Genomic DNA, 21,918 nt, shown 5'->3' with positions numbered 1-21,918 from the left:
ACGAGAAGGACGTGATGAGTTTCTTGGGGAGACTCAACTACATCGGCCAATTCATAGCACAATCTACAGTTATCTGTGATCCAATCTTTAGGATGTTAAAGAAGGACGCCATTACCAAATGGACTGATGACTGCCAAAAGGCTTTAGACAGAATCAAGGAATACCTATCAACACCACCTGTTTTGGTCCTGCCCGAGCCAGGTAGACCTCTATTACTCTATCTTGCAGTGTTGGATGGAGCTTTCAGTTGCGTTCTAGGGAAACATGATGAGACGGGGAGGAAGGAGTAGACTATCTATTATCTCAGCAAAAATTTCACCCCGTACGAGGCCTGGTATTCTCTTTTAGAACACACATGTTGTGCTTTGACTTGGGTAGCTCAGAAGCTGAGGCAAAACTTCTATGCCTATACTACATATCTCATATCAAGGATGGATCCCTTAAAGTACATCTTTCAGAAACCCATGCCCACCGGTAAGTTAGCCAAATGGCAAATCCTATTGAGTGTTTTCGACATTGTTTACGTGACTCAGAAAGCAATCAAGGGATGGGCGCTAGCAGATCACCTTGCTGAAAACCCCGTGGATGGAGAATACGACTCCTTGGAGACACATTTTCCCGACGAAGAGGTATCATTCATAGGAGAAGATATTGCAGAATCCTATGACGGTTGGAGGATGTTTTTCGATGGAGCAGCAAATTTCAAGGGAGTTGGCATAGGAGCAGTCCTCGTATCAGAAACCAGTAAGCATTATCCGGTGTCTACCAAACTCAGGTTCTCGTGCACCAACAAAATGGCCGAGTACGAAGCCTACATCCTAAGGCTCAAGACGGCTATTGTCATGAACATTCAAGAGTTACTAATGATTGGAGATTCAGACTTGCTTATACATCAGGTCCGAGAAGAATGGGCAACAAAGAACTCCAAGATACTCCCGTATCTATATCACGTACAAGAATTGAGAAAGAGGTCCGCAAAGACGGTATTCTAGCATGTTTCCAGAATCGAGAATGAGTTCGCCGATGCATTGACTACCCTATCATCTATGATACAACATCCAGACAAGAATTTCATTGATCCCATTTCGGTGAAAATCCATGATCAGCCAGCTTACTGTGCCCATGTTGAAGAAGAAGCAGACGGAAAGCCTTGGTTTCATGATATCAAGGAATATTTGGCAAAAGGATAGTACAAGAGCTTTCAAGTCCTACTCAGAAACGCACACTTCGGAGATTGTCCAACAACTTCTTTCACATCGGAGGAATCCTGTATAGGAGGACTCCCGATTTAGGATTATTAAGATGTGTCAACGCAAAGGAAGCATCCAGGCTATTAGAGGAAATTCATGCAGGGACCTGCGGTTCACATATGAACGGTTTTGTCTTAGCAAAAAAGATACTCCGAGCTGGTTACTTTTGGATGACTATGGAGACGAACTGCATCCAATATGTCCGGAAATGCCACCGCTACCAGATACATGCAGACATGATAAAGGTACCTCGAAATAAGCGTAATGCAACAAGCTCACCATGGTCGTTCGTCACTTGGGAAATGGATGTTATAGGACCAATCGAGCCCGCTGCTTCCAACGGACACAGGTTCACACTAGTAGCAATCTACTATTTCACCAAATGGGTCGAATCAGCATCTTACATAGTAGTGACTAAGAAATTCATGGAAGACTTTGTCCGCAACCGCATCGTTTGTCGATTCGGGATTCCAGAATCAATCATTACCGATAATGGATCCAACCTCAATAGTGACTTGATGAAAGCTATGTGTGAAACTTTCAAAATCAGACACAAGAATTCTACAACCTACAGACCTCAGATGAATGGAGCTGTAGAAGTCGCCAATAAGAATATCAAGAAGATACTGAGCAAAATGATAGAGAAGCATAAGCAGTGGCACGAGAAGATATCATTTGCTTTACTGGGATATCGCACCATAGTCCGCACATCAACTGGGGCAACCCCCTATATGCTGGTTTACGGTACAGAAGCCGTTATTCCCGCCGAAGTAGAAATTCATTCCTTAAGGATCATACAGGAAGCCGAGCTCGATGATGCAAAATGAGTGAAAAGTCGTTTTGAGCAATTAGCTCTTATAGATGGAAAGAGAATGAATGCAGTTTGCCATGGTCAACTTTATCAGAACAGAATGACCGGAGCCTTCAACAAAAGAGTCAAGCCGAGACAGTTCACACCAGGGCAACTGGTTTTAAAGAAAATTTTCCCGCACCAAGATGAAGCCAAAGGGAAGTTCTCTCTTAACTAGCAGGGTCCATAAATGGTTCACCGGGTTCTAACAAGAGGAGCCCTCATACTAGTAGAAATGGACAGAGAAGTCTGGCCAAAGCCAATCAATTCAGATGCAGTCAAGCGATAGTATGTGTAATCTTTATGATGTAAATTGAACTATGCCTGACTTGATTCCCATTTAAGAGGGGATACATAGGCATCCCTATGAGTTCGATCACAATTCAATAAAAGTTTCATCCTCCCCCCCCCCCCCCCGCAATTTGAAACTAGGGCAGAATTTTGAGGAGGACCCTTAAAATTCCGAAGTTGATTCCAGCCAATTATCGCTAGCAACAATCGGAAGCATCAACCCTGTAAATTGGGGTAGAAGTTTGAGGAGGACCCTCAAAATTCCATTGCAATAAGGGTTGCAATGTCTTGAACCACATCGTAGCCGTCGGTTCATATAAAGAAAACTATTCTTAATTACGTATTTATGTTACGTATTTATCTAAAGAAAACCATGGCTTAATTTTTAATTACGTATTTATCTAAAGAAAACCATGGCTTAATTCTTAATCATGCATGTTTATTTCTGAAATTGCTCTGTTTAGCAATGTTACCCCAAGGATACATACATCATCACCAGATCAAAGCCAAGCATGTCAAGCAAAGCTAGCAGGGATACGAACTAACCTCCCCTTCACAAAACTCACGATTTTTCTTTGGATACAGGTACTTGGGTTGCAAAATCATCAAATATACTATACACTCATATTGTTAAGGAATACAACTCTCAGAACCATTGCACTTGCTCACAGTTGCTATCCGCACACAACAGTATCCCCAACAGTCACAATATCGCATTCTGCTATCAGCTAAGAAAACTCTGTTACCATTCCTTCCAAGATTAAGCTCTACCTCCATATGCACTTCTGCATTGCATAAGGCTACAATTTTGTCTTCCGAGGTTAAGCTCTACCTCCATCTGCATTCCTACATTGCATAAGACTACCATTATGCCTTCCGAGACTAAACACTATCTCCATCTGCATAAGGCTACCATTCTGCCTTTCGAGATTAAGCTCTACCTCCATCTGCATTTGCAGGGCTGAAAGATTGCCACCTTATTTACATTTGCATGGTTGAAAGATCGCCACCTTATTTACATCTGCATGGCTGAAAGATCGCCACCTTATTTACATCTGCATGGGGCTGAAAGATCGCAACCTTATTTACATATGCATGGCTGAAAGATCGCCACCTTATTTACATCTGCATGGCTGAAAGATCGCCACCTTATTTACATTTGCATGGCTGAAAGATCGCCACCTTATTTACATTTGTATGGCTGAAAGATCGCCACATTATTTACATCTGTATGGCTAAAAGATCGCCACCTTATTTACATCTGCATGGCTGAAAGATCGCCACCTTATTTACATTTGCATGGCTGAAAGATCGCCACCTTATTTACATTTGCATGGCTGAAAGATCGCCAAATCATCCGAAGACGTCAATGTTCGAAGGCACCATTTGCATAGCCCGAGAACACCTTGCCATGGCCTGAGGATCCCTTTTATTCCTTTGCATATAATGGCCAAGGACATCATAGTTCGGAGACATCAGCCTCATAGCCCGAGAGAATCATTTCATGGCCTACGAATCCTTTATTATACGCTTCATGGCCAAGGACATCATAGTCTAAGGACGTCATTCTAACCGTCCGAAGACAATCCTCATGGTCCGACGAGAAATTGCATCATGTTTAAATTTATGCACAATATATGCTTGTATTGCTTATTTGCAGGAGAACCGACAAGAAATGACCATCCCGGCAGGAGCAATCCTGCTCCAGTTCCCGCAGCCCTATCAGACTTTAACCATTCACCCCGTCCTGAATATTGCGTCCGTTCTTGGAAAGTCTCAATCAGCATATTTTGCCGACGGATCATGAACTACATGTGGCATGATTCTTGTAAGACCAGGATATGTAGGAAGCTTAGAAACCAGAGCACGACCTAAGTCTCCTCGAACCATTTCATTCGGCCAAACTTGGCCATCATATCTTTACCTGACAACTCTTTCATCCTTCCCGGGTAAAGATGGGCAGCTGTTGATACCCAATTTTTTCCCTATATATTTTTATGCAAAATACATTCAAAATAGCATGTATATGCATATATAAGTATGTCCCAATGCTTTATTATTTTTCCTTAATTTTAAAGATTTTAAAATCAATTTATTGCCCTATTTTATTAAGAAAAAACCAATAATTTTCCCCAAAATTAGTATTTTGGTGATTCATTTATTGGATTCTTATATATATACTAAAATATTGCTAACATAAGTTTTTCATATTTTTACAAATTTATTTAGTATTTTTAAAGCTAAATTGCATATAATTGCAATATTAGCCCTTTTTAGATTTAATTACGTTTATGTCTATAAATATTAATTCCAATATTTTTAATTTGACAATTATGTACTATTAGTCATTTTAGTACCTTCAATTTATTTTCAGAAATTATTCTACTATTTTTTGTAAAATAAATAAGAGAAGAATGACTATTTAAAATATAGCCAATTGTGGCCTTATTTGAACCCCCAATTGGACCTAATTTTAAACCCAATTACCCTGACCCAATCCCTATCTGAACTAACCCATGACCCAATTAAAACAACCCGCCCGGATCCCCTACCTAACTCTTTCAATCCCGGCCGTTGATCATTTTGATCAACGACTAATATCTACCCCTTCCTTTTTTAACCTGAACTAACCCCTAAACCTAATCATTTTTAACCTGAACTAACCCGCTCCCAATTCTCTCTCAATCCCCTCTCAAACCCTAGCCGCCGCCTTCAACCACCACTTGTAAATCTCCCAAATCCATGGCTTCCAAAGCCATTAGAGGCCTATATCCACCTCCCTTGGCTTCTATGTGTTCGAGTACCATTTTTTCAAGGCCAAACCCTGAAGATGTTGGGTCCAGACCTCGGATGATTTTAGTTCTATGGTTGTCTCCGGTCATCTTTGACCTTGCTTCGGCCAGCAATGGCTATTCAAGCTTGACTCTTGGCCGCTCCTGCTTAGATCGATGATTTCAAAGCCTTTCTCACCATCTGGGGTTCTTCTGAAACCCAAACCTTTGAGGTTTTGCCGATTCTTTTAGATCTGTTCTAGATCTGTGTTTACTCTAAACTTCTAAACATTTTCTCAAGGTTTCTTTCCAAAACTTTACCTTCAAAACCCCTTATCTTTTCCGATTTAGGTTTTGTTAAGTTATTTTTGAAGCTTTCTCTGATTTTCAACATGTTCTACAGTGTTTCCTTATGTCGTTCTTTTACTTGAGTATGCATGTTAAGGGCCTTAGCCTTTTGAGAATTTTGAATTTATTTTGTTAGTATCTTTGCCTGATTTACTTGTTTTTCATCTCTATACTCGATTAATGGTGAAAACCCTAAAATTTGGGGTTCATTTGACTTTAGAAACTATTTGCTATGTGATTTACTTGCTAGTCATGCTCTGAATTTGACTTGTTTCATAACCCTAATTTCTTTGGACCTATTCGAGTTTCTAAAGTTGCTTCATCTGTTGCTCGACTAAATTTCGAAATCTTTTGTTTCAGCCTCTATTTCTTTGTGCTTTTTGACTTCCTGCTACCATTGAAACTCTACTATAAGGTCTTTTCACTTGACCCCTTTGCATGCTATCTGATACTCTCTCTTTTCTCTATTACTAAGTTACTGAAATTGACCTATGTGACTACCATGTTTCGATAGTCCACTACTTACTGACTTTGTGATTGCATAACACTTCTCTTTGTCATACGTTTAGCCTTGCGTGCCTAATGTTTATGCACTCTTTTATATGCCGAATTTCCCTATGAAATGACCTTCAATTGTGGACTGATTTCAAACCTCCTTATGTAATTCTGACTGCACTCGTGTGTTAAGTAATTGATTCTTTCCTTGTTTTACTAATTTCCCTGTTTCTTGGTCCAATATCGAACACTTTCCTGTGAACCTTCGATTCCTACCTTTTCTATTCAATTTGATTAATTCCCTTACCTTGGTTACATTGGTATTTAATTCCTACCAACCTTTCCTTGATTAGAATCTGATGAACCTAGTCTCTATTACCTATTGTGTACTTGTACTATGCTGAAGATACTTCCTTATTAGTCATATTCAGCCTTATGTGATTTCTTTCCTTATTTTGTATTTGCATGTTACAGTTTAATTTTAACTCCTTGATTGAAGGAAGTACTTATACTGATTTAGTTTTAATTAGTACATAGTTCCATAATTATTGCTGAACTATGATTCTTGCCTTATTTCCTACCTGTTTTCAAACTATAAATACCCTGCTCTGTCATTAACACAAACACACACGAACACTCTCAGTTCTAAAATCACTCAAAACATTCTCTCTCTTGCTTTACTACTTCTACTGTGGCCTATTTAGCTGGCTGAAAGCCAAAACTACATATCAACTTTTGCTACCTTTCTTTACTACTTTTGTTTCTTTGAACTGGTATGTTCTGATTAAGATTCAGTATCACAACAATATGTTTACTTAATACTTATGCCTTCTTGTCTGCCTTATGCTTATGTTTAATTCAGTACTTTATTCTAGCACGCTATAATTTCTTTCTTCCTATTCTGAATCTATGTATTAAGTATCCCAAAGACCTATCCCAATATGTTTGATACTGATGGTTGTTTGAGGCATGACACTATTAAGTATTGGTGCCTATGACTCAAACTTGATCCCCCTGTGATCATAACCTTTATATTACCATTATGTGTTGTGTATTCTTGTTGATTTTGCAAGCATAAAAGCACTCCTTATTGTTGTGCATGCCCAAGATTAACTAATGCCTAATTACATAGGCTCTTTGTAATCTCCCAATCCCTGAACCCCTTTGTGTGAAATCCTCAATCCCGTAACTGTTTCCCAACACCTCTTGCCCTTTTCATTACTTTCTTAGTTCTTAAACTATATTCCTTTACTTGCACTCTCTCTTAGACTTAAGTTCTGCCACCCTCTTATGAGCCTTGCCTTGGACCCATGAGCTCCCCCTGAACTTGGACACTTGAGGGCTGGCACTTTCACACTGCACTTGTCCCTATTTTGGTAATACAATTTGGGTGTGAGCACTGCCCGGAGTCCTATTGAGGCTCTTAGGGAACTTTGACACACTCAAATTGGAGAAAGGCTTTGGATCAATGGTCTTTGAGTTGTTCTATTTCATAACTCAGAGAGGAAGTCAGGAATTAGGCCTCCTCTGGTTGTACTTTTCTTTGTATTCTTAATGTAATTTATTCCTGGTTTGTAATAATTTTGTTCTATTTCATAACTCAGAGAGGAAGTCAGGAATTAGGCCTCCTCTGGTTGTACTTTTCTTTGTATTTTTAATGTAATTTATTCCTGGTTTGTAATAATTTGTAATGAACATTTGGTGATGGCTAGTAAAAGAGGGTGGGTATTTGTACACGCCAAAGGTAGAAATTATGCCTATAGTACTGTTTTAATTCTGCACATTCAATCACATGTAGAAATCATGTTTATAGTACTATTTTAATTCTGCACATTCCATCATATTTAGAAATCATGCTTATAGGACTATTTCAATTATGTGTAATGCAAACTGCATCTAGACACTATGTCTATAGGTTTAAAACAAATCTCTGCATTTAGATACTATGTCTATAGGTTTAAAACAAGTTTCTGTATTTAGATGCCATGCCTATAGGATTTCTGCATTTAGATACCATACCTATAAGGTTTTCTGCATTTTGACACCATGTCTATAAGGTTTTAAAATCAGCAATGTATAGAAAGCATGCCTATAGGAGTTTCTAAATAAATCTGATTTGCTTCACTCAATGTTAGATATGAAATCAGTAATATTGGATGCTATCACCTGCAGAATCTATAACCGATTTATTTAACTTTGTACGCTCTGCATTTCTTTTAATAATTCGAGTCCCTCGCTGAATAAGTATGCATATAGGATTTCAAATCATTCATTTTGATGTTTTACTATCTTATCACCTTCTGAATTCAGTAGATACCATGCCTGTAGGATCCTTGTCTGAACACTTAGGCAAGCCCTAAAGTAATACCTATAAACTGAGTCAGCCTCTCTTAATCATTACAACCAGCAGGCAGGCCTGATTTGGACTTTCTATCTAAGTTATGAAATAAACCAATCTTCCTCAATATTTAAACTTCCTCGTCTTTGGTATTTTAAATCAGACCTAAAAAGTATGTCCAAGTCATGCTAATTATATGCTTTCTTTGTTTAAGAAGGTATATCTGAGCCGTTGTTTGTTTATATGCTATCCCCAAAATGTGCAATATGTGTTTTGTATGTCGCCTTAGAATTTTTACTTTTGAAACTTCAAGTAAGCCTTATATCCCTCCCTTCTTAGGATTAGTAGTCCTAAGTGCCTCTAGGACTGATAGGAGTAGGATGGGTAATAGCATGCAATAAGTAATCGAGACCAATCTGCGCTTTAAATACCTTAACAGGGTGGGAAGGGTATATATGGATATGATGACCACGCAATAATATCACGTGTAGCCCCTCATTGAGGAGTGATTACCGGACATTGTGTAGGGTGATCCATATTTTAATAAACCTAGGACCCCTCCCCCTTTTCCCTTTATTATTAATTTCTTTCAGCATTTTAACTCCTTATTTAAAAAAATCATCTTTTTCTAATTGTTCTTTCAAACTTTGTTTACTTTCAAACATCATGCATTGAAATCCCTTCTTATTTGAGCCTTATTTGTTAATTGCACCTTAATTCACAATAATTGTCTAGCCGGAAACCATACTAGTGGATTCTGAGAGGTGCCTAACACCTTCCCCTTAGAATAATTTCAAGCCCTTACCCTATCTCTGGTTATTCAAATCAAACTCTTTTAGTGTCCTAATGCACCCTAATCATTAGGTGGAAACTCTTCAAAAAATGCAAACCCAATGCCCAAAAGAAATGAGTTGTCCTTCCAAATGTCATAAACCCGATTTCGCGAAAACAATGGGGCGCGACACATGCCCAGCAGCAAATGTGAACATTCAGGCACAAACTATTAGCTAAACAAACTTAAGAGAGTCGAAATTATTCAAATTAGGCATAAACATGTCTCAGAACTGGAAGCATTAGGTAAAATCAACTGCTAGGGGATGTTCAAATTACAAAACAAGTTCAATGCTAACGAGGTTGCACACAGAGATAGCCCAGAAACATATTAAGTCATGAAATTTCAGAGGTGTAAATATGCATGACCTAAACACAAACGAATAAAATCATAAAGCCAAGAGACTTACCTGTTAAACAGACAATAAGAAAGAACAAATTCCACAGTACTCTGAGCATCAACAACAAGCCAAGAGTCCATAATCGTAGTGCGTCAGAGTTTCCAAGGGCTTCAAATGAACCCCGGGCAGTGCTCGCACCAAGAAAGGTTGAAGAATCGAATTTAGTGGCCTTGGTTTTCAGCCGGCCAAGAACCAAAGTACAGAACAAAAGAATGAAAAAATACCAGAATAGTAGCCAAAAATTTTAGTGTATCTGGATGGTTAAAAGGTCTCTCCATAAGAAGAATAGGGGGTATAGTGTTGAAATTGAATGAACAAATAAGGAAAACAACCGATTAAACATACATAAGGAGAGAAATCAAGTAAATTTGGACGAAAAAGGGTAAAATCTTGCATGCAAGTCTGTAGAGTAACAGGAAAGGAAAAGTATCAAACTACAAACCCTAGTTAGGGTTTTAAACTCAAAACTGGCCAACTGGTATAAAGAATACAATTTCACTTTGTGTATATGGATGGGATATCATCCATATCTTCAAGATTGAGTTGATTCTTGTCCGATATAGAGGTGGTATTTTCCAAAATTAGGCAAATACATAAGTAATACCAAAACCGCGTAACCAGTACCAAAATGATCCAGATATGGTAAGCAAATAGTGGTCGAATCCTATTATTTGTTGTATTCAAAGAGGGAATTAAGGGGAGGCGGCTAGGGTTCTTCACAAGAGAGAAGGGGAGATTGGGAGATTTTAGGGGCGACGGGTTAGGGTTTTAGGTCTAGGGTAATTAAAAGTGTTGGATAATTGTACACCGTTGATCTTGAAAGATCAACGGTCGAGATTAAGGGATAAGTGGGGCGGGTCGTTTGAAACGGGTACCATCTTAGTTGGGTAGAAGGGTTTTGGTTTGGGCTTGGCGTTATTGGGCTAATTGTTGGTCCAAAAATTGGTTAAAACTGGGTTGCTATTTAAATACACACAATTTGTCAAAAAATAATTTATAAAAATGCTTAATAAATAAATAAAAATATTATTTATGCACTAAAATTATTATCAATAATAATTTAAGATTATAAAAATATAAATTACTATTTTGACACAAATAATATAAATAAAGAGCATGTATGTATGAATATAGGCTATTACAGCCAAATTGCGCAAATAGCTTAAAAATATTAATGTAATTATATAAAATAAAATAAAAATATTTAAAAAATATATTATAGGTGCATATAATAATTTTAGGTAATTAAGTCATCACAAAATAATTTGAAGGAGTAATTAATAAATATTCAAGTATTTTAAATGCAAGAAAATCAATTTTAAAAATTAAAAAATTATGGAAAATTATAGATAATGCTTGTATAGATTTTCTAAACTAAATAGTATTGTAAAAATAATGTTTTGGAAGTATATATACAATTTGAGAAAATATGAGGGAAAAATTGGGTATCAACAACTGACCCTCTTTACCCGAGAATGATGAAAGAGTTGTCGGGTAAAGAAAATGATGACCAATTTTTACTGAATTGAGTGAGGATTGATGTGATTTGAAAACAAAATTAGAGGCCGAAACCTATTTTCTGAGTTGCCTACATATCTTTGGTACTACGGGAATCAGGCCGTGTGTAGTTCTGGACAATGGTGAATGAAACCGATGGAGTTGTTATAGGAACGGTCACATGTTTCAGAGAGGATTATTTTGGGTAGGATAGTGTCGGATGAATTTATGCGAAGTCATGAATGTGAATTTGAAACGTTATGGATGTATCATAAAGCAGATATCTGAGCGGTCATAGAGTAAAAGGTAGGCAAGTATTGGTAGTCAGTTACGTTTGAAACAACCGAAGGATGTGAACGTTGTGAACGAAAGCAGAGCGCAAATTTCTCCCATTTGTAGAATGATTACTTCTGGATTACCTGCAAAACTTAAAACACGATGCATGCGAATAAATATATGGGTTATTGCTAATATTTAAAATATGATGCAAATTTCCTTTGGACAATGAAGGTTGGTCTTTGGACGATGAAGATGATGTCTTAGATCATGACGTCCTGGGCCATGAAGCGTATGATAAGGGATTCACATGTCATGAAAGGATATCCTCGAGCCGTGAGGATGGTGCCTCCGGACGATGACGCCTTTGAATAATAATGTGCAATATTGAGAGATCCTCGGGCCTTGGCATTGTGTCTCCCGGCTATGAGGATGATGCCTTTGTACTATGGGGCCGTTGGAGAAGATGGCGATGTTTTAGCCTATGAAATGCAAAGATAAGATGCTTGGTCATATGCAAAGATGAGACAAGACAAGGCTTAGTCTTGTGTAAGATGAGGGCAACGCTTAGCCCTAGGTGAACATAGGGATAGTGCTAGGTTTTAGGTAGTGTAGTGGAGACAGTATTTAATCTTATGCTAGGAAAAGGCAATGCTTAGCCTTATGCCAAAAGTGAAGACAATGCTTAGTCTTGTGCAGGGAAAGGCAGTACTTAGCCTAATGCAAGAAAAAACGATGAGTGACAATGAGGAAGTGAAGTATTTCTTAGCTAGAAATGTTTGCGTTCGGTAACTTGTTGTCATGAAGGTAGTGACTTGATGTGATCGTGCCTGCATTCAAAGAAAAATTGTGAATTTTGTGGTGGCAAGGTAGGTTCGTGCTTTTGTCTTCTTGCTTTGTCTTTGCTCCTGTCTTGATCTATTTGAGTTACCCTGGGCAACATCTAGCTGTCATAGAAACAAAGTTTCAATAAATATGCATGCATTTGATAAATATAGTTATTTGAAATGTAGTAGTATGTGATATCAAATAATTTAGACGAACTAGTGACTATGACACATTTAGAGACATTGCGCCCTCCTTGCCTTAGCATTTTGATGGCCCCACTCAAAAGTCTTCCCTAGTTTAAATGCAATACTTCTGACAATACTTTTGGTTGTTTTGCATATGACAAAATTGACTGAACTTACAATCTTGCCTCAATTTCTGTTCACGGGAAAAAATGAATATTTTATTAAGATGTGACCGAACCCACAGGGCTGCCTACGTATCCCATATTAAATGGGAAATAGGTCAAGTGTAGTTCAGTTACATCAAGTGAAGAAATGTAAAAAATCCTAAGCATAGTATCTCTTGACGACGTCTGAGTTGATATGTTTTGGCCAAATTTTTCCGTCCATTTGTGTGAGTATGAGTGCTCCTCCTCTTAGTACTCGATGAACCATGTAGGGACCTTGCCAATTTGGTAAGAACTTCCCCTTGGCTTCATCCTGATATGGGAATATCCGCTTTAGCACTAGATGCCCCAGTGTGAATTGCCTTGGTCTGACCTTTTTGTTGAAAGCTCTTGCCATTCTGTTCTGGTAGAGTTGACCATGGCATACTGCATTCATTCTTTTCTTGTCAATGTGATCTAGTTGTTCGTAGCGACTCTTAACCCATTCTGCATTGCTGAGCTCAGCTTCTTATATGATTCTTAGAGAATGGATTTTTACTTCGACAGGAATAACAACTTAAGTTCCATAAACTAGTAGGTACGGAGTTGCCCTAGTTGATGTGTGAACCGTGGTACAATACCCGAGTAAAGAAAATGGCAGCTTCTCGTTCCATTGTTTGTTGTTATCTACAATTTTCTTTAGTATCTTCTTGATGTTTTTGTTGGCAGCTTCTACAACTCTGTTCATTTACAGCCTGTATGTTGTGGAATTATTAGGCTTGATCTTGAAAATTTCACACATGGCCTTCATTAGATTACTGTTGAGATTGGCGGCGTTGTCGGTGATGATTGACTTTGGTACTCCGAACCGACAAATAATGCGATCCCAAACAAAATCTGCGACAAACTTCTTAGAACAACTTTGTAAGATGCGACCTCAATCCACTTTGTGAAATAGTCTATGGCCACTAGAATGAACCTATGACCATTTGAAGCAGCAGGTTCGATTGGACCGATGACTTTCATGCCCCAAGCGGAGAAAGGCCAGGGTGCACTTGTTACATTGAGTTCATTGGGTGGTACTCGTATCATATCAACATGTATCTAGCATTGGTGGCACATCTGAACATACTTGATGTTGTCTGTTTCCATAGTCATCCAGAAATACCATGCTCTTAGTATTTTTTTTGGCTAAGACAAAGCCATTCATGTGCGGTCCACAAGTTCCGGCATGTATTTCCTCGAGCAATCTTGATGCTTCCTTGGTGTTGACACATCGTAATAATCCAGGTCTGGAGTCCTTCTGTACAGAATTCCTCCGCTTTGAAAGAAATTGTTGGCTAACCTTTGGAGTGTGCGCTTCTGAGTATGAGTTGCATGTTCCTGATTCTCTTCCTTTTCCAAGTATTCTTTGATGTCGTGGAACCAGAGACTTCTGTCCCTTTATTCTTCAACATGAGCACAATAAGCCGGTTGTTTATGAATTCAAATTGGGATAAGATCGATGAAATTCTTGTCTAGGTGTTTTATCATGGAAGATAAAATGGCCAATGCATCTACGAACTCATTCTGAATCCTCGAAACATATTTGACTCTATCTTCATGAACCTCTTGATCAAATCTTGTGCATAGTACATATACGGTAATATTTTGGTGTTCTTGGTAGCCCATTCTCCTAAAACCTGATGCACTAAAAGATCGGAATCTCCAATTACCAGCAACGCTTGAACATTCATGTCAATGGCCAACCTGAGTCCTAAGAGGCAAGCCTCATATTCTGCCATATTGTTGGTACATGGAAACTTGAGTTTTGTAGATACCAGATAGTGTTGGCCAGTTTCTGATACTAAGACAACTCTGATACCCACTCCTTTGAAGTTTGAAGCTCTGTTGAAGAACATTCTCCAACTGTCATATGCCTTGGTAATATCTTCTCCTACAAACGATACTTCCTCATCTAGAAAATATGTATTCAATGGGTCGTATTCTCCATCTACAGTTTTTTTTGCCAAATGATCTGCCAACGCTTTCCCTTTGACCACCTTCTGAGTTACATAGATGATGTCTAACTCACTCAACAATATCTACCATTTTGCTAACTTTCCTGTAGGCGTGAGTTTCTGGAAGATGTATTTCAGCGGGTCCATCCTTGATATGAGATATATGGTGCAGGCGCAGAAATAATGCCTCAATTTTTGAGCTATCCATATCAAAGCGTAGCAGGTGTGCTTCAGCAAAAAGTATTAGGCCTCGTAAGGTGTGAAATTCTTACTTAGATAATATATTGCCTGCTCCTTTCTTCCAGCCTCGTCATGTTGTCCCAGAACGCAACCAAAGCTTAGATGCTCTTCCTTGCTCGTTCCTCCTAAGTTCTCAGGTATATAAACCTTGCCAGTTCTAGTCATACCTTGTACGACACCTGTTTCTTCTATTTTTACTTTTCATTTCCTCCTTGCTTACGCAACATAATCCCATGGCATAACATCAGACTTGTATGATGGCATAGGTGCTACCATCACAGTGAAGGTTTGGTTACCTCGATTTCAAACAGTGATGGTGCAGTTACCTCAACTTCAAGCGGTGCTTGGGTTTATATCACAACGTGCGTGAGGATGCTTGAAAATATTTTAGGATCATCCCCTTCTCTAATGAGACCAATTGACCCCTCTGGATCCCATTCCTCGTCGGTCTCTATCATGTTCACTCCCTCACCTTTGTGGTCCGGGAGAGGATTGTTACGAACATTGGGTGCAACCTCTTTTGCCTGAATGACCTTAGTGTCAATTAACATCTGGATTTTTTCTTTCAGTGTGTGACACTTATCAATGGTATGACCCTTCATGCCTGAGTGATAGGCATATGTCTTATTTGGATTAATCTACTAAGAAGAATTTTCCATAGCTACGACAGGATTGAGAGTGACATATCCAGCAACCTTCAGTCTCTCATACAGTTGGTCTATGGGTTCAACAATTAGAGTGTATTCTCAGGGTGGTCTGTGGTCGAAATTTGGTCTTGGTTTTTGGTAATTTTGGTAGGCGGGTGGTGGTGGGTGATAATAGGTGGGTTGGGTGTTATCGGCATGGTAGGTAGTAGTAGGTTATTGGTATCTGGGGGTGAAGGCCGGTCTGTGGTTGGAGGTGTTTGGTATGTGAGAGGAGACTTTGGGCCTTGGGCTACCATCACAGAAGCTACCTCTTTCTTCTTCGAAATAGCTCCTGATTGCAAGGCATTATTTATCGACTGCAGTGCTTTAAAATTCGTCACCATTCCACTCTTAATTCCGTCTTCTATTCTTTCTCCTAGCTTGATGATGTTAGAAAATTTATTGTTTTCAATAACCATCAGCCTTTCAAAGTATTGCGGATGTTAAGCTCTGACGAAGAACTTGTTTATTTGTTCTTTTCAAGCGCTGGCCTTACCTTTACAGCTTCAGATCTCCACCTAGTAGCATACTCGCATAATGTTTCTGTTGATTTCTTCTTGAGATTGTAAATGTACAAAACGTTTGGTGTATTTTCTATGTTGAAGCGGAATCTATCCGTGAAATCTGACGCCATGCTCACCCAATTAACCCTCTTCTTAGGGTTCTTACTGATGTACCAAGACAAAGCATCTCTTGTGAGGATTCTCATGAACAACTTCATACGGATTGGTTCATTTTTGCCCACTCCTACAAGTTTGTCACAATATGTCCTTAAATGCACCTTTGGATCACCAGTTCTATCGAACATTTCAAACTTGGGAGGTTTATAACCCTTCGGCAATTTCACATCTGGTTGAATCCACAAGTCTTCATAATTCAAACCTTCAATGACCTTACCACATTCAACACTCTAAACTCTGCCAGTGAGCTTTTTGAGTTCTTTCGCCATGTTCTTGATGAGCAGGTCCTTCTCGGTTGATTCCGATATATATAGGGTTTGTTGTGGGGTGTGGGGTAAAGTTTCCACATATATGGGATTGTTTTGATGAACTCCGATATCTGGGCATAAGAGGAGTCATTAGTTGAGATTTGGGGATTAGGAGTAGGTTGTGGTGCATTATGATGAGTGTGTGGTGGTTTGTGGGTTCTATATTAGATGATGATGGTGTTGTTGAGGAATAGGTACCGGTGGAGGGTTATGGTTCTAAGGAGGTGTGGTGTATTGATGTGGTGCGGGAGGATTCAACGGTGGATTTTTGTTCTGTATGTTTTGGGGAGGTGCCGAGTTTTGGGAGTTTCGATTTTATTAGTTGATATCAGGGAAGTTTAGGGTGAGGGAAAGGTTTGACAAGTTCCGAACCTGCTCAAGTTCTCCTTGTAGCTCTAGTATTTTCTATTCCAGGTGTAAGACCAATTCGTTTTGTGCTGGGGTACTTTGACCATCTGAAGTTTCAGTATTTTCTGCCATAGTAGCGTTGTCTTTTCTGATACCACTTAAATCATCAATTTTTCCTTTCCCCATGCTTCTGCCTTTAGGATGACTTGGTAGAGGAGGAGGTGGAGGACCTCTGGATCTTGTGTGATATGTGGATGATGCCAGTATGATCGATCCAACCTCAGGGAGTGGGAGTAATCAAAGGAAAGAAAAACAAACAAAGGTAACCAAGTCAGTAAGGATATTGAAAGAATGCTCGCAATATCAAATATATTTTGAAATATCACATAATAAATCGCGTCCTAATTTGGGGGACCTCATTGTGACTGAGGTATGCCTAAGCGACACATAGACTTGGAGAAAATTGATGCCAATAATTGCGTCATTCATTAATGCAAAAACGAATCAAATCCTTACTAAATCGACAATAATAAGAAAGTTACTAATGACATTTAGCCTTATTACAATTGAAATCTGAAACTAAGCTACAAGGCAATAAAGAACATTATTTCCTAATCTATTTGGTCCCAGAAGGACCTTTCCCGTGCTTGGCTCTCTTGACTCCATCAATCAGGTTCCCCAGTTCGTGCATATCTAACAATAGGTAAGCCTTTGATAGATGCCCTCCGTCCTTTCCATTCGTGTTCTGACAATCGGAAAACCTCTTCCTCATCTCTCCCTCAAGTTCCATCAACCCTTGCTCCAAATATTCCTATCTCTTTGTGGACTTAGTGTCAATTTCCCTCCATTCATTGATTGCTTCCATATCCACTTTATGTTGTTCCAGATGTCTAGCTTTGGACTCGAAAACCCTTTTGCGTAACCTCCAATGCTGACCTGTGCTTCAACAACGTCATCTATGATCCTGTTTTTAGATTAATTTCCGGCTTGACGGCTCCTACTATATCGTCTACCAGTCGTGATAGATAGAGGTACACATGACCAGCATGATACATGTCTGGCTCTATAGTATCATTTTCCATAATGACCTTCTGATTCCACATATGTTGTGTCTCGAACTTGAATGGAATGACGTCCCTTTAAAATTTGCTATGTACTGGCCCATGTTGGAAACCCGAGGTATAACCTATTTTCTTCCCGCTTGTATTATTACCTTTATGGGAGCATAAGGATAGATACCCCTCAACTCGATCAGTACCAGATAATTAGTATCTCTTGACCTGATGTTGAACTCACTGCTAGGAAACCATTCAAACATCTAATGTACCTGATCGTGTGTCAGATTGCTGAAGAAACACACCCAACTCATAGCATTTCAAGGTTGTGCAAACCTGTCTGGGGGTAAATGTCATTTTCTTTGGGTGATGGTAAGCTATGTAGTCGTTCAACGGCCACTGCAGAAGCTCTTGGTAATATTCTTCCCTCTGAAAATTTTCCAATAACCAGACTTGCAATAACAAATTACAACCTTCGAAGTGCCCGAATCCTTGTTTGTACCGATCTAGAGCATGGTACATTTCAGCTAAGATCATGGGGATGATGGTATAAGTTTGTCCCTCGATGCCTTCCATCAATGTTCTGGCGACCATGGCTAGGCGAGTATGAATCCTTCCCCCTTTCATTTGGAATATCAACAACCCCAAGAAGAAGATGATAAACACATAAACTCGACAGTGCGTCCAACCCAAAGAAGTAATGGCGAGTTACTCATGATGAAGATGATATGGCATACTGTGCCCGTAACACTCATAAAAGAATTCAAATGGGATGTATGACTTCTTCAAACAAATCCACTCATCATTTTTCTTGAAACCTAGCATTTTTAGAAAACCGCAATGGGTGCAATTATCTGGCACTAATAACCCTGGACTATCCCATGGCCGCTTAGCGAAGCCTCCTATTTCTTCTAGGATAGGAGTCATTTCTATGTCACCAAAACGGAAGATGACCCTTTTCTCATCCTAAAACACAGTAGCAGCCTCGATTAATGCCCTATTTTGTCGGATGTCTAGCAAAGAAGGAAAATTAACAAGGAACCTTCTCACGTGAATCTTGTCGCTAGGCGCAAGATTTTTCCACCAATCAAGTAGTAGAGGTGGGATATTTTGGACCATGCCAAACCTGGGGAATTCGTTCTTCATTTTCTACAAACAATCAAGGTTAGACATTTCCCCCTCCAGATTCGACCATTTAACAATAATGATCAACATATTGCTATATTTTCTCCGAGCAATGCACATAACATGGTGGTGTCCATTGGGATTGTGAAAATTCCGTCGAAATTTGGACAAGGCTTATCTTAGTAGGCTATCACATTAACAATGTTCTAGCCCGTACTAGGTTCAACATGATGCACAGACATTTGATATTGGAGTAAGGTCTCTAGAATGGTCTGAACCGGTACTCTCAAGCGGACAACTTGAGAGGGAAGGGACCGTCGATTGCACCGTTGATCGGCTAGTCTACCGCAAATAAGCCTTTCCAATTTAAAAAGGATAATTTTTGAAGAGCGCCCAAACTCATCAAGCGCTACTATGTTGATAATTGTCACCCATGGAGTATGATGTGGAGAATGCTTTATGCAGAGGTAAGAACAGATTGCCAAGTATTTATATGATAAATATGTAAGAGTAGTAAATATAGTGTTAAGGTACAACATGAAAAAATTAAAAAGAAAGACAAAGGAAGATGTTGATTCGTGGAATATATGCGAGAATGTAATAAAGAAAATAAGGGAGTAGGGATGGCAAAAGCATGATATAGCATTCTTTAAACAAAATAAAGAGCAATCATAGAAAATAATGGTGAACGGGGAAGGGATGTGCATGTTAACAAATTTAAACAAATAAAGGTGGAGAACGGAAGGGATGGGCATTTTATAACAAAGAAAATAATCCACATAAGTCAAGTTCATTATGATAAGAGCCTAGGTGTAAAATCCCCAGCGGAGTCGACATGCTGTCGCACCCCGTTTTCTCGTGAAAGTGGGTTTCGACATTGTGACAACTCTTTTGGATGGGGGATAGGGTGTTAAAAGAAGAAGAGTCACCACCTAACAATTTTTGAGGTGCGTTAGGGCCCCTATTATGCAAATAACTCTATTGGACTAGTCAACGCCACCAAAGATCGGGTGAGGGCTCAAATTACCTCAAAGAGAAGGTGTTAAGCACTCTTCGAGGTCCACAACTTTAGGTCCCGACAAAACTTAAGACTATGTGGATTATAATTAGGCAAGATAAATAAAGAGAGTAAGGGTCAAATAAATTTATTATAACACAAATAAGGATTACAAGGATATAACTACAACGGTCTATATTAAATGAGTAGATGTATTAAGAAGAGAGGCAAGGGGGTCCTAACCTTTTTAGCCTAAAGTTTCACCCCGTGCAACATAAATAATACTTTGCAACTTCCTTGAGGTAGGTAATTACTCATATTATTCAATGGGCACAAACAATCATCTCCTGCCACCCGATTACTATGTTAAAATTGTTTTCCTAAATGCGCTTTAAATCAATTCTAAGTCATACCTTATGCGTGCACTACTCGTCTCATACCTATGGTCCAGGAGGTGTTGATACCCAATTTTTCCTCAAACTATTTTTAAATTTGCATATATACCTTCGAAATCACTTTTTATAATAATTGGTATTTTTCCATAATTTTCCATATTATTATCAATTTATTTTCTAATTTATTAAGTACTTTATATCCAATAATTATTCATGAATTGAATTACAAGTAATTTCAAAGTATTTCTTAGCTCAATATATTATTTTTTCCTATTAGGATTTAATTATTTTACAAATTAACCAATTTGGCATTGTTTGGCTATAATTACTACAATTTTGCAATTATAGGCTAATTATATACTTTATGCTATTTTAATTCAGTAATAAGTCATTCTATATTTTAAATATTAGTTAATTACCTTAATTTTACCTATTTAGCTTTAATTTTATTTTATCTAATTATTAGCTAGTTTTATTAATTATTTATCTAATTTTAATTGGGTATTTAACAAATAGCCAATTCCATTTTTTAATTCTAGTGTAATTGAATTAAAACCCCAACCCAATTTCCCATCTAACCCGCCCGACCTAGAACCTCTTCTAATCATGGCCGTTGATCTCTGAGATCAACGGTCCACGGTAGCCCTTTCCTTTTTTAATCAAACGACCCCCCAAACCCTACCCCATTCTCTCATTTGCACCGCCTCTGAATCCCTCCTCTCCCAAATTCTCTCTTAACTCACGCTGACCCTAATCACCATTACCGGCGAGAACCTCCTTCATATGGTGTTCCCGTGCCTTCCTCGACCACCTCTGGTCTCCTATACTCCATGGCTCTTCGACTTCATGAGTCCTTGAAAAGATCTCAAGGAAATCCAACATGTTCCAGTTTGAAACTCATTCATTGGCCTGTCTTCGGCCATTTTCGTTTGTAAGAAGGGATTTCCTCTTGTTTTTCATTTGAATCCATGAGTTTTTAACCGATTTTCTTCATCTCTACTATTTTCCAAAAAACCCTAGATTCGCTACTGTTCAATTCTTCTTAGATATTTATAGATCTGAGGTGATTTGAGTATCATTAAGCGTTTTCCTTTTAATATCTCCCATTTTAACTAACTATTTTGAATTTAGTCGCTCTTTTCTAAACTAGGGTTTCTGAAAATCCTTTTCTTCAAAACGCTTTCTGGTTTTAAGTGTTTAGTCCCCTGTGTCTATGTTTTTTGATTGATTTTGTTGAGTTCTTCCTTAACCCTAACTAGCCTATGCTAAAACCCCCAATATTTGACACTTTGTTTGGATTCTGCACTTGTCCGTGTTATTTCGATACAGGCCAATGTTCTAGGCTTTGATTTACATGATTACTTCTTCGTTTAATTAGAATATCTTGTGATTTTACCCTAGTATGCCTCTATTAGGGTATCAGATTCGATTCTTTCCGTTTACACTTGGTTTAGTTGCTTATTCATTGAAAACCTATATCATTTTCCCTAAATTAGTATTATTTTGAATCCTTATTCACTGATTTGCTATGGTAATACATGTGTACTAATTTCCGGCTATTTTCTTATTTCTACGACCTT

The 21,918-nt window shown here is 38.5% G+C and overlaps 1 protein-coding gene across 1 annotated transcript; it reads left to right on the top strand.

Moving 5' to 3' along the window:
* Nucleotides 1-431: 431 nt before the first annotated feature.
* On the top strand, nucleotides 432-992 carry LOC138889494 (uncharacterized). The gene has a single exon (XM_070172807.1). It carries the CDS (start codon nucleotides 432-434, stop codon nucleotides 990-992), a length of 561 nt encoding a protein of 186 aa, XP_070028908.1.
* The last annotated feature ends 20,926 nt before the right edge of the window (nucleotides 993-21,918 follow it).

Source organism: Nicotiana sylvestris, chromosome 1, assembly GCF_000393655.2.
Source record: "Nicotiana sylvestris chromosome 1, ASM39365v2, whole genome shotgun sequence".
Lineage (NCBI taxonomy): Eukaryota > Viridiplantae > Streptophyta > Magnoliopsida > Solanales > Solanaceae > Nicotiana > Nicotiana sylvestris.
Note: the sequence above shows the minus strand (reverse complement) of the source record. Positions and strands in the feature narration are given on the sequence as shown.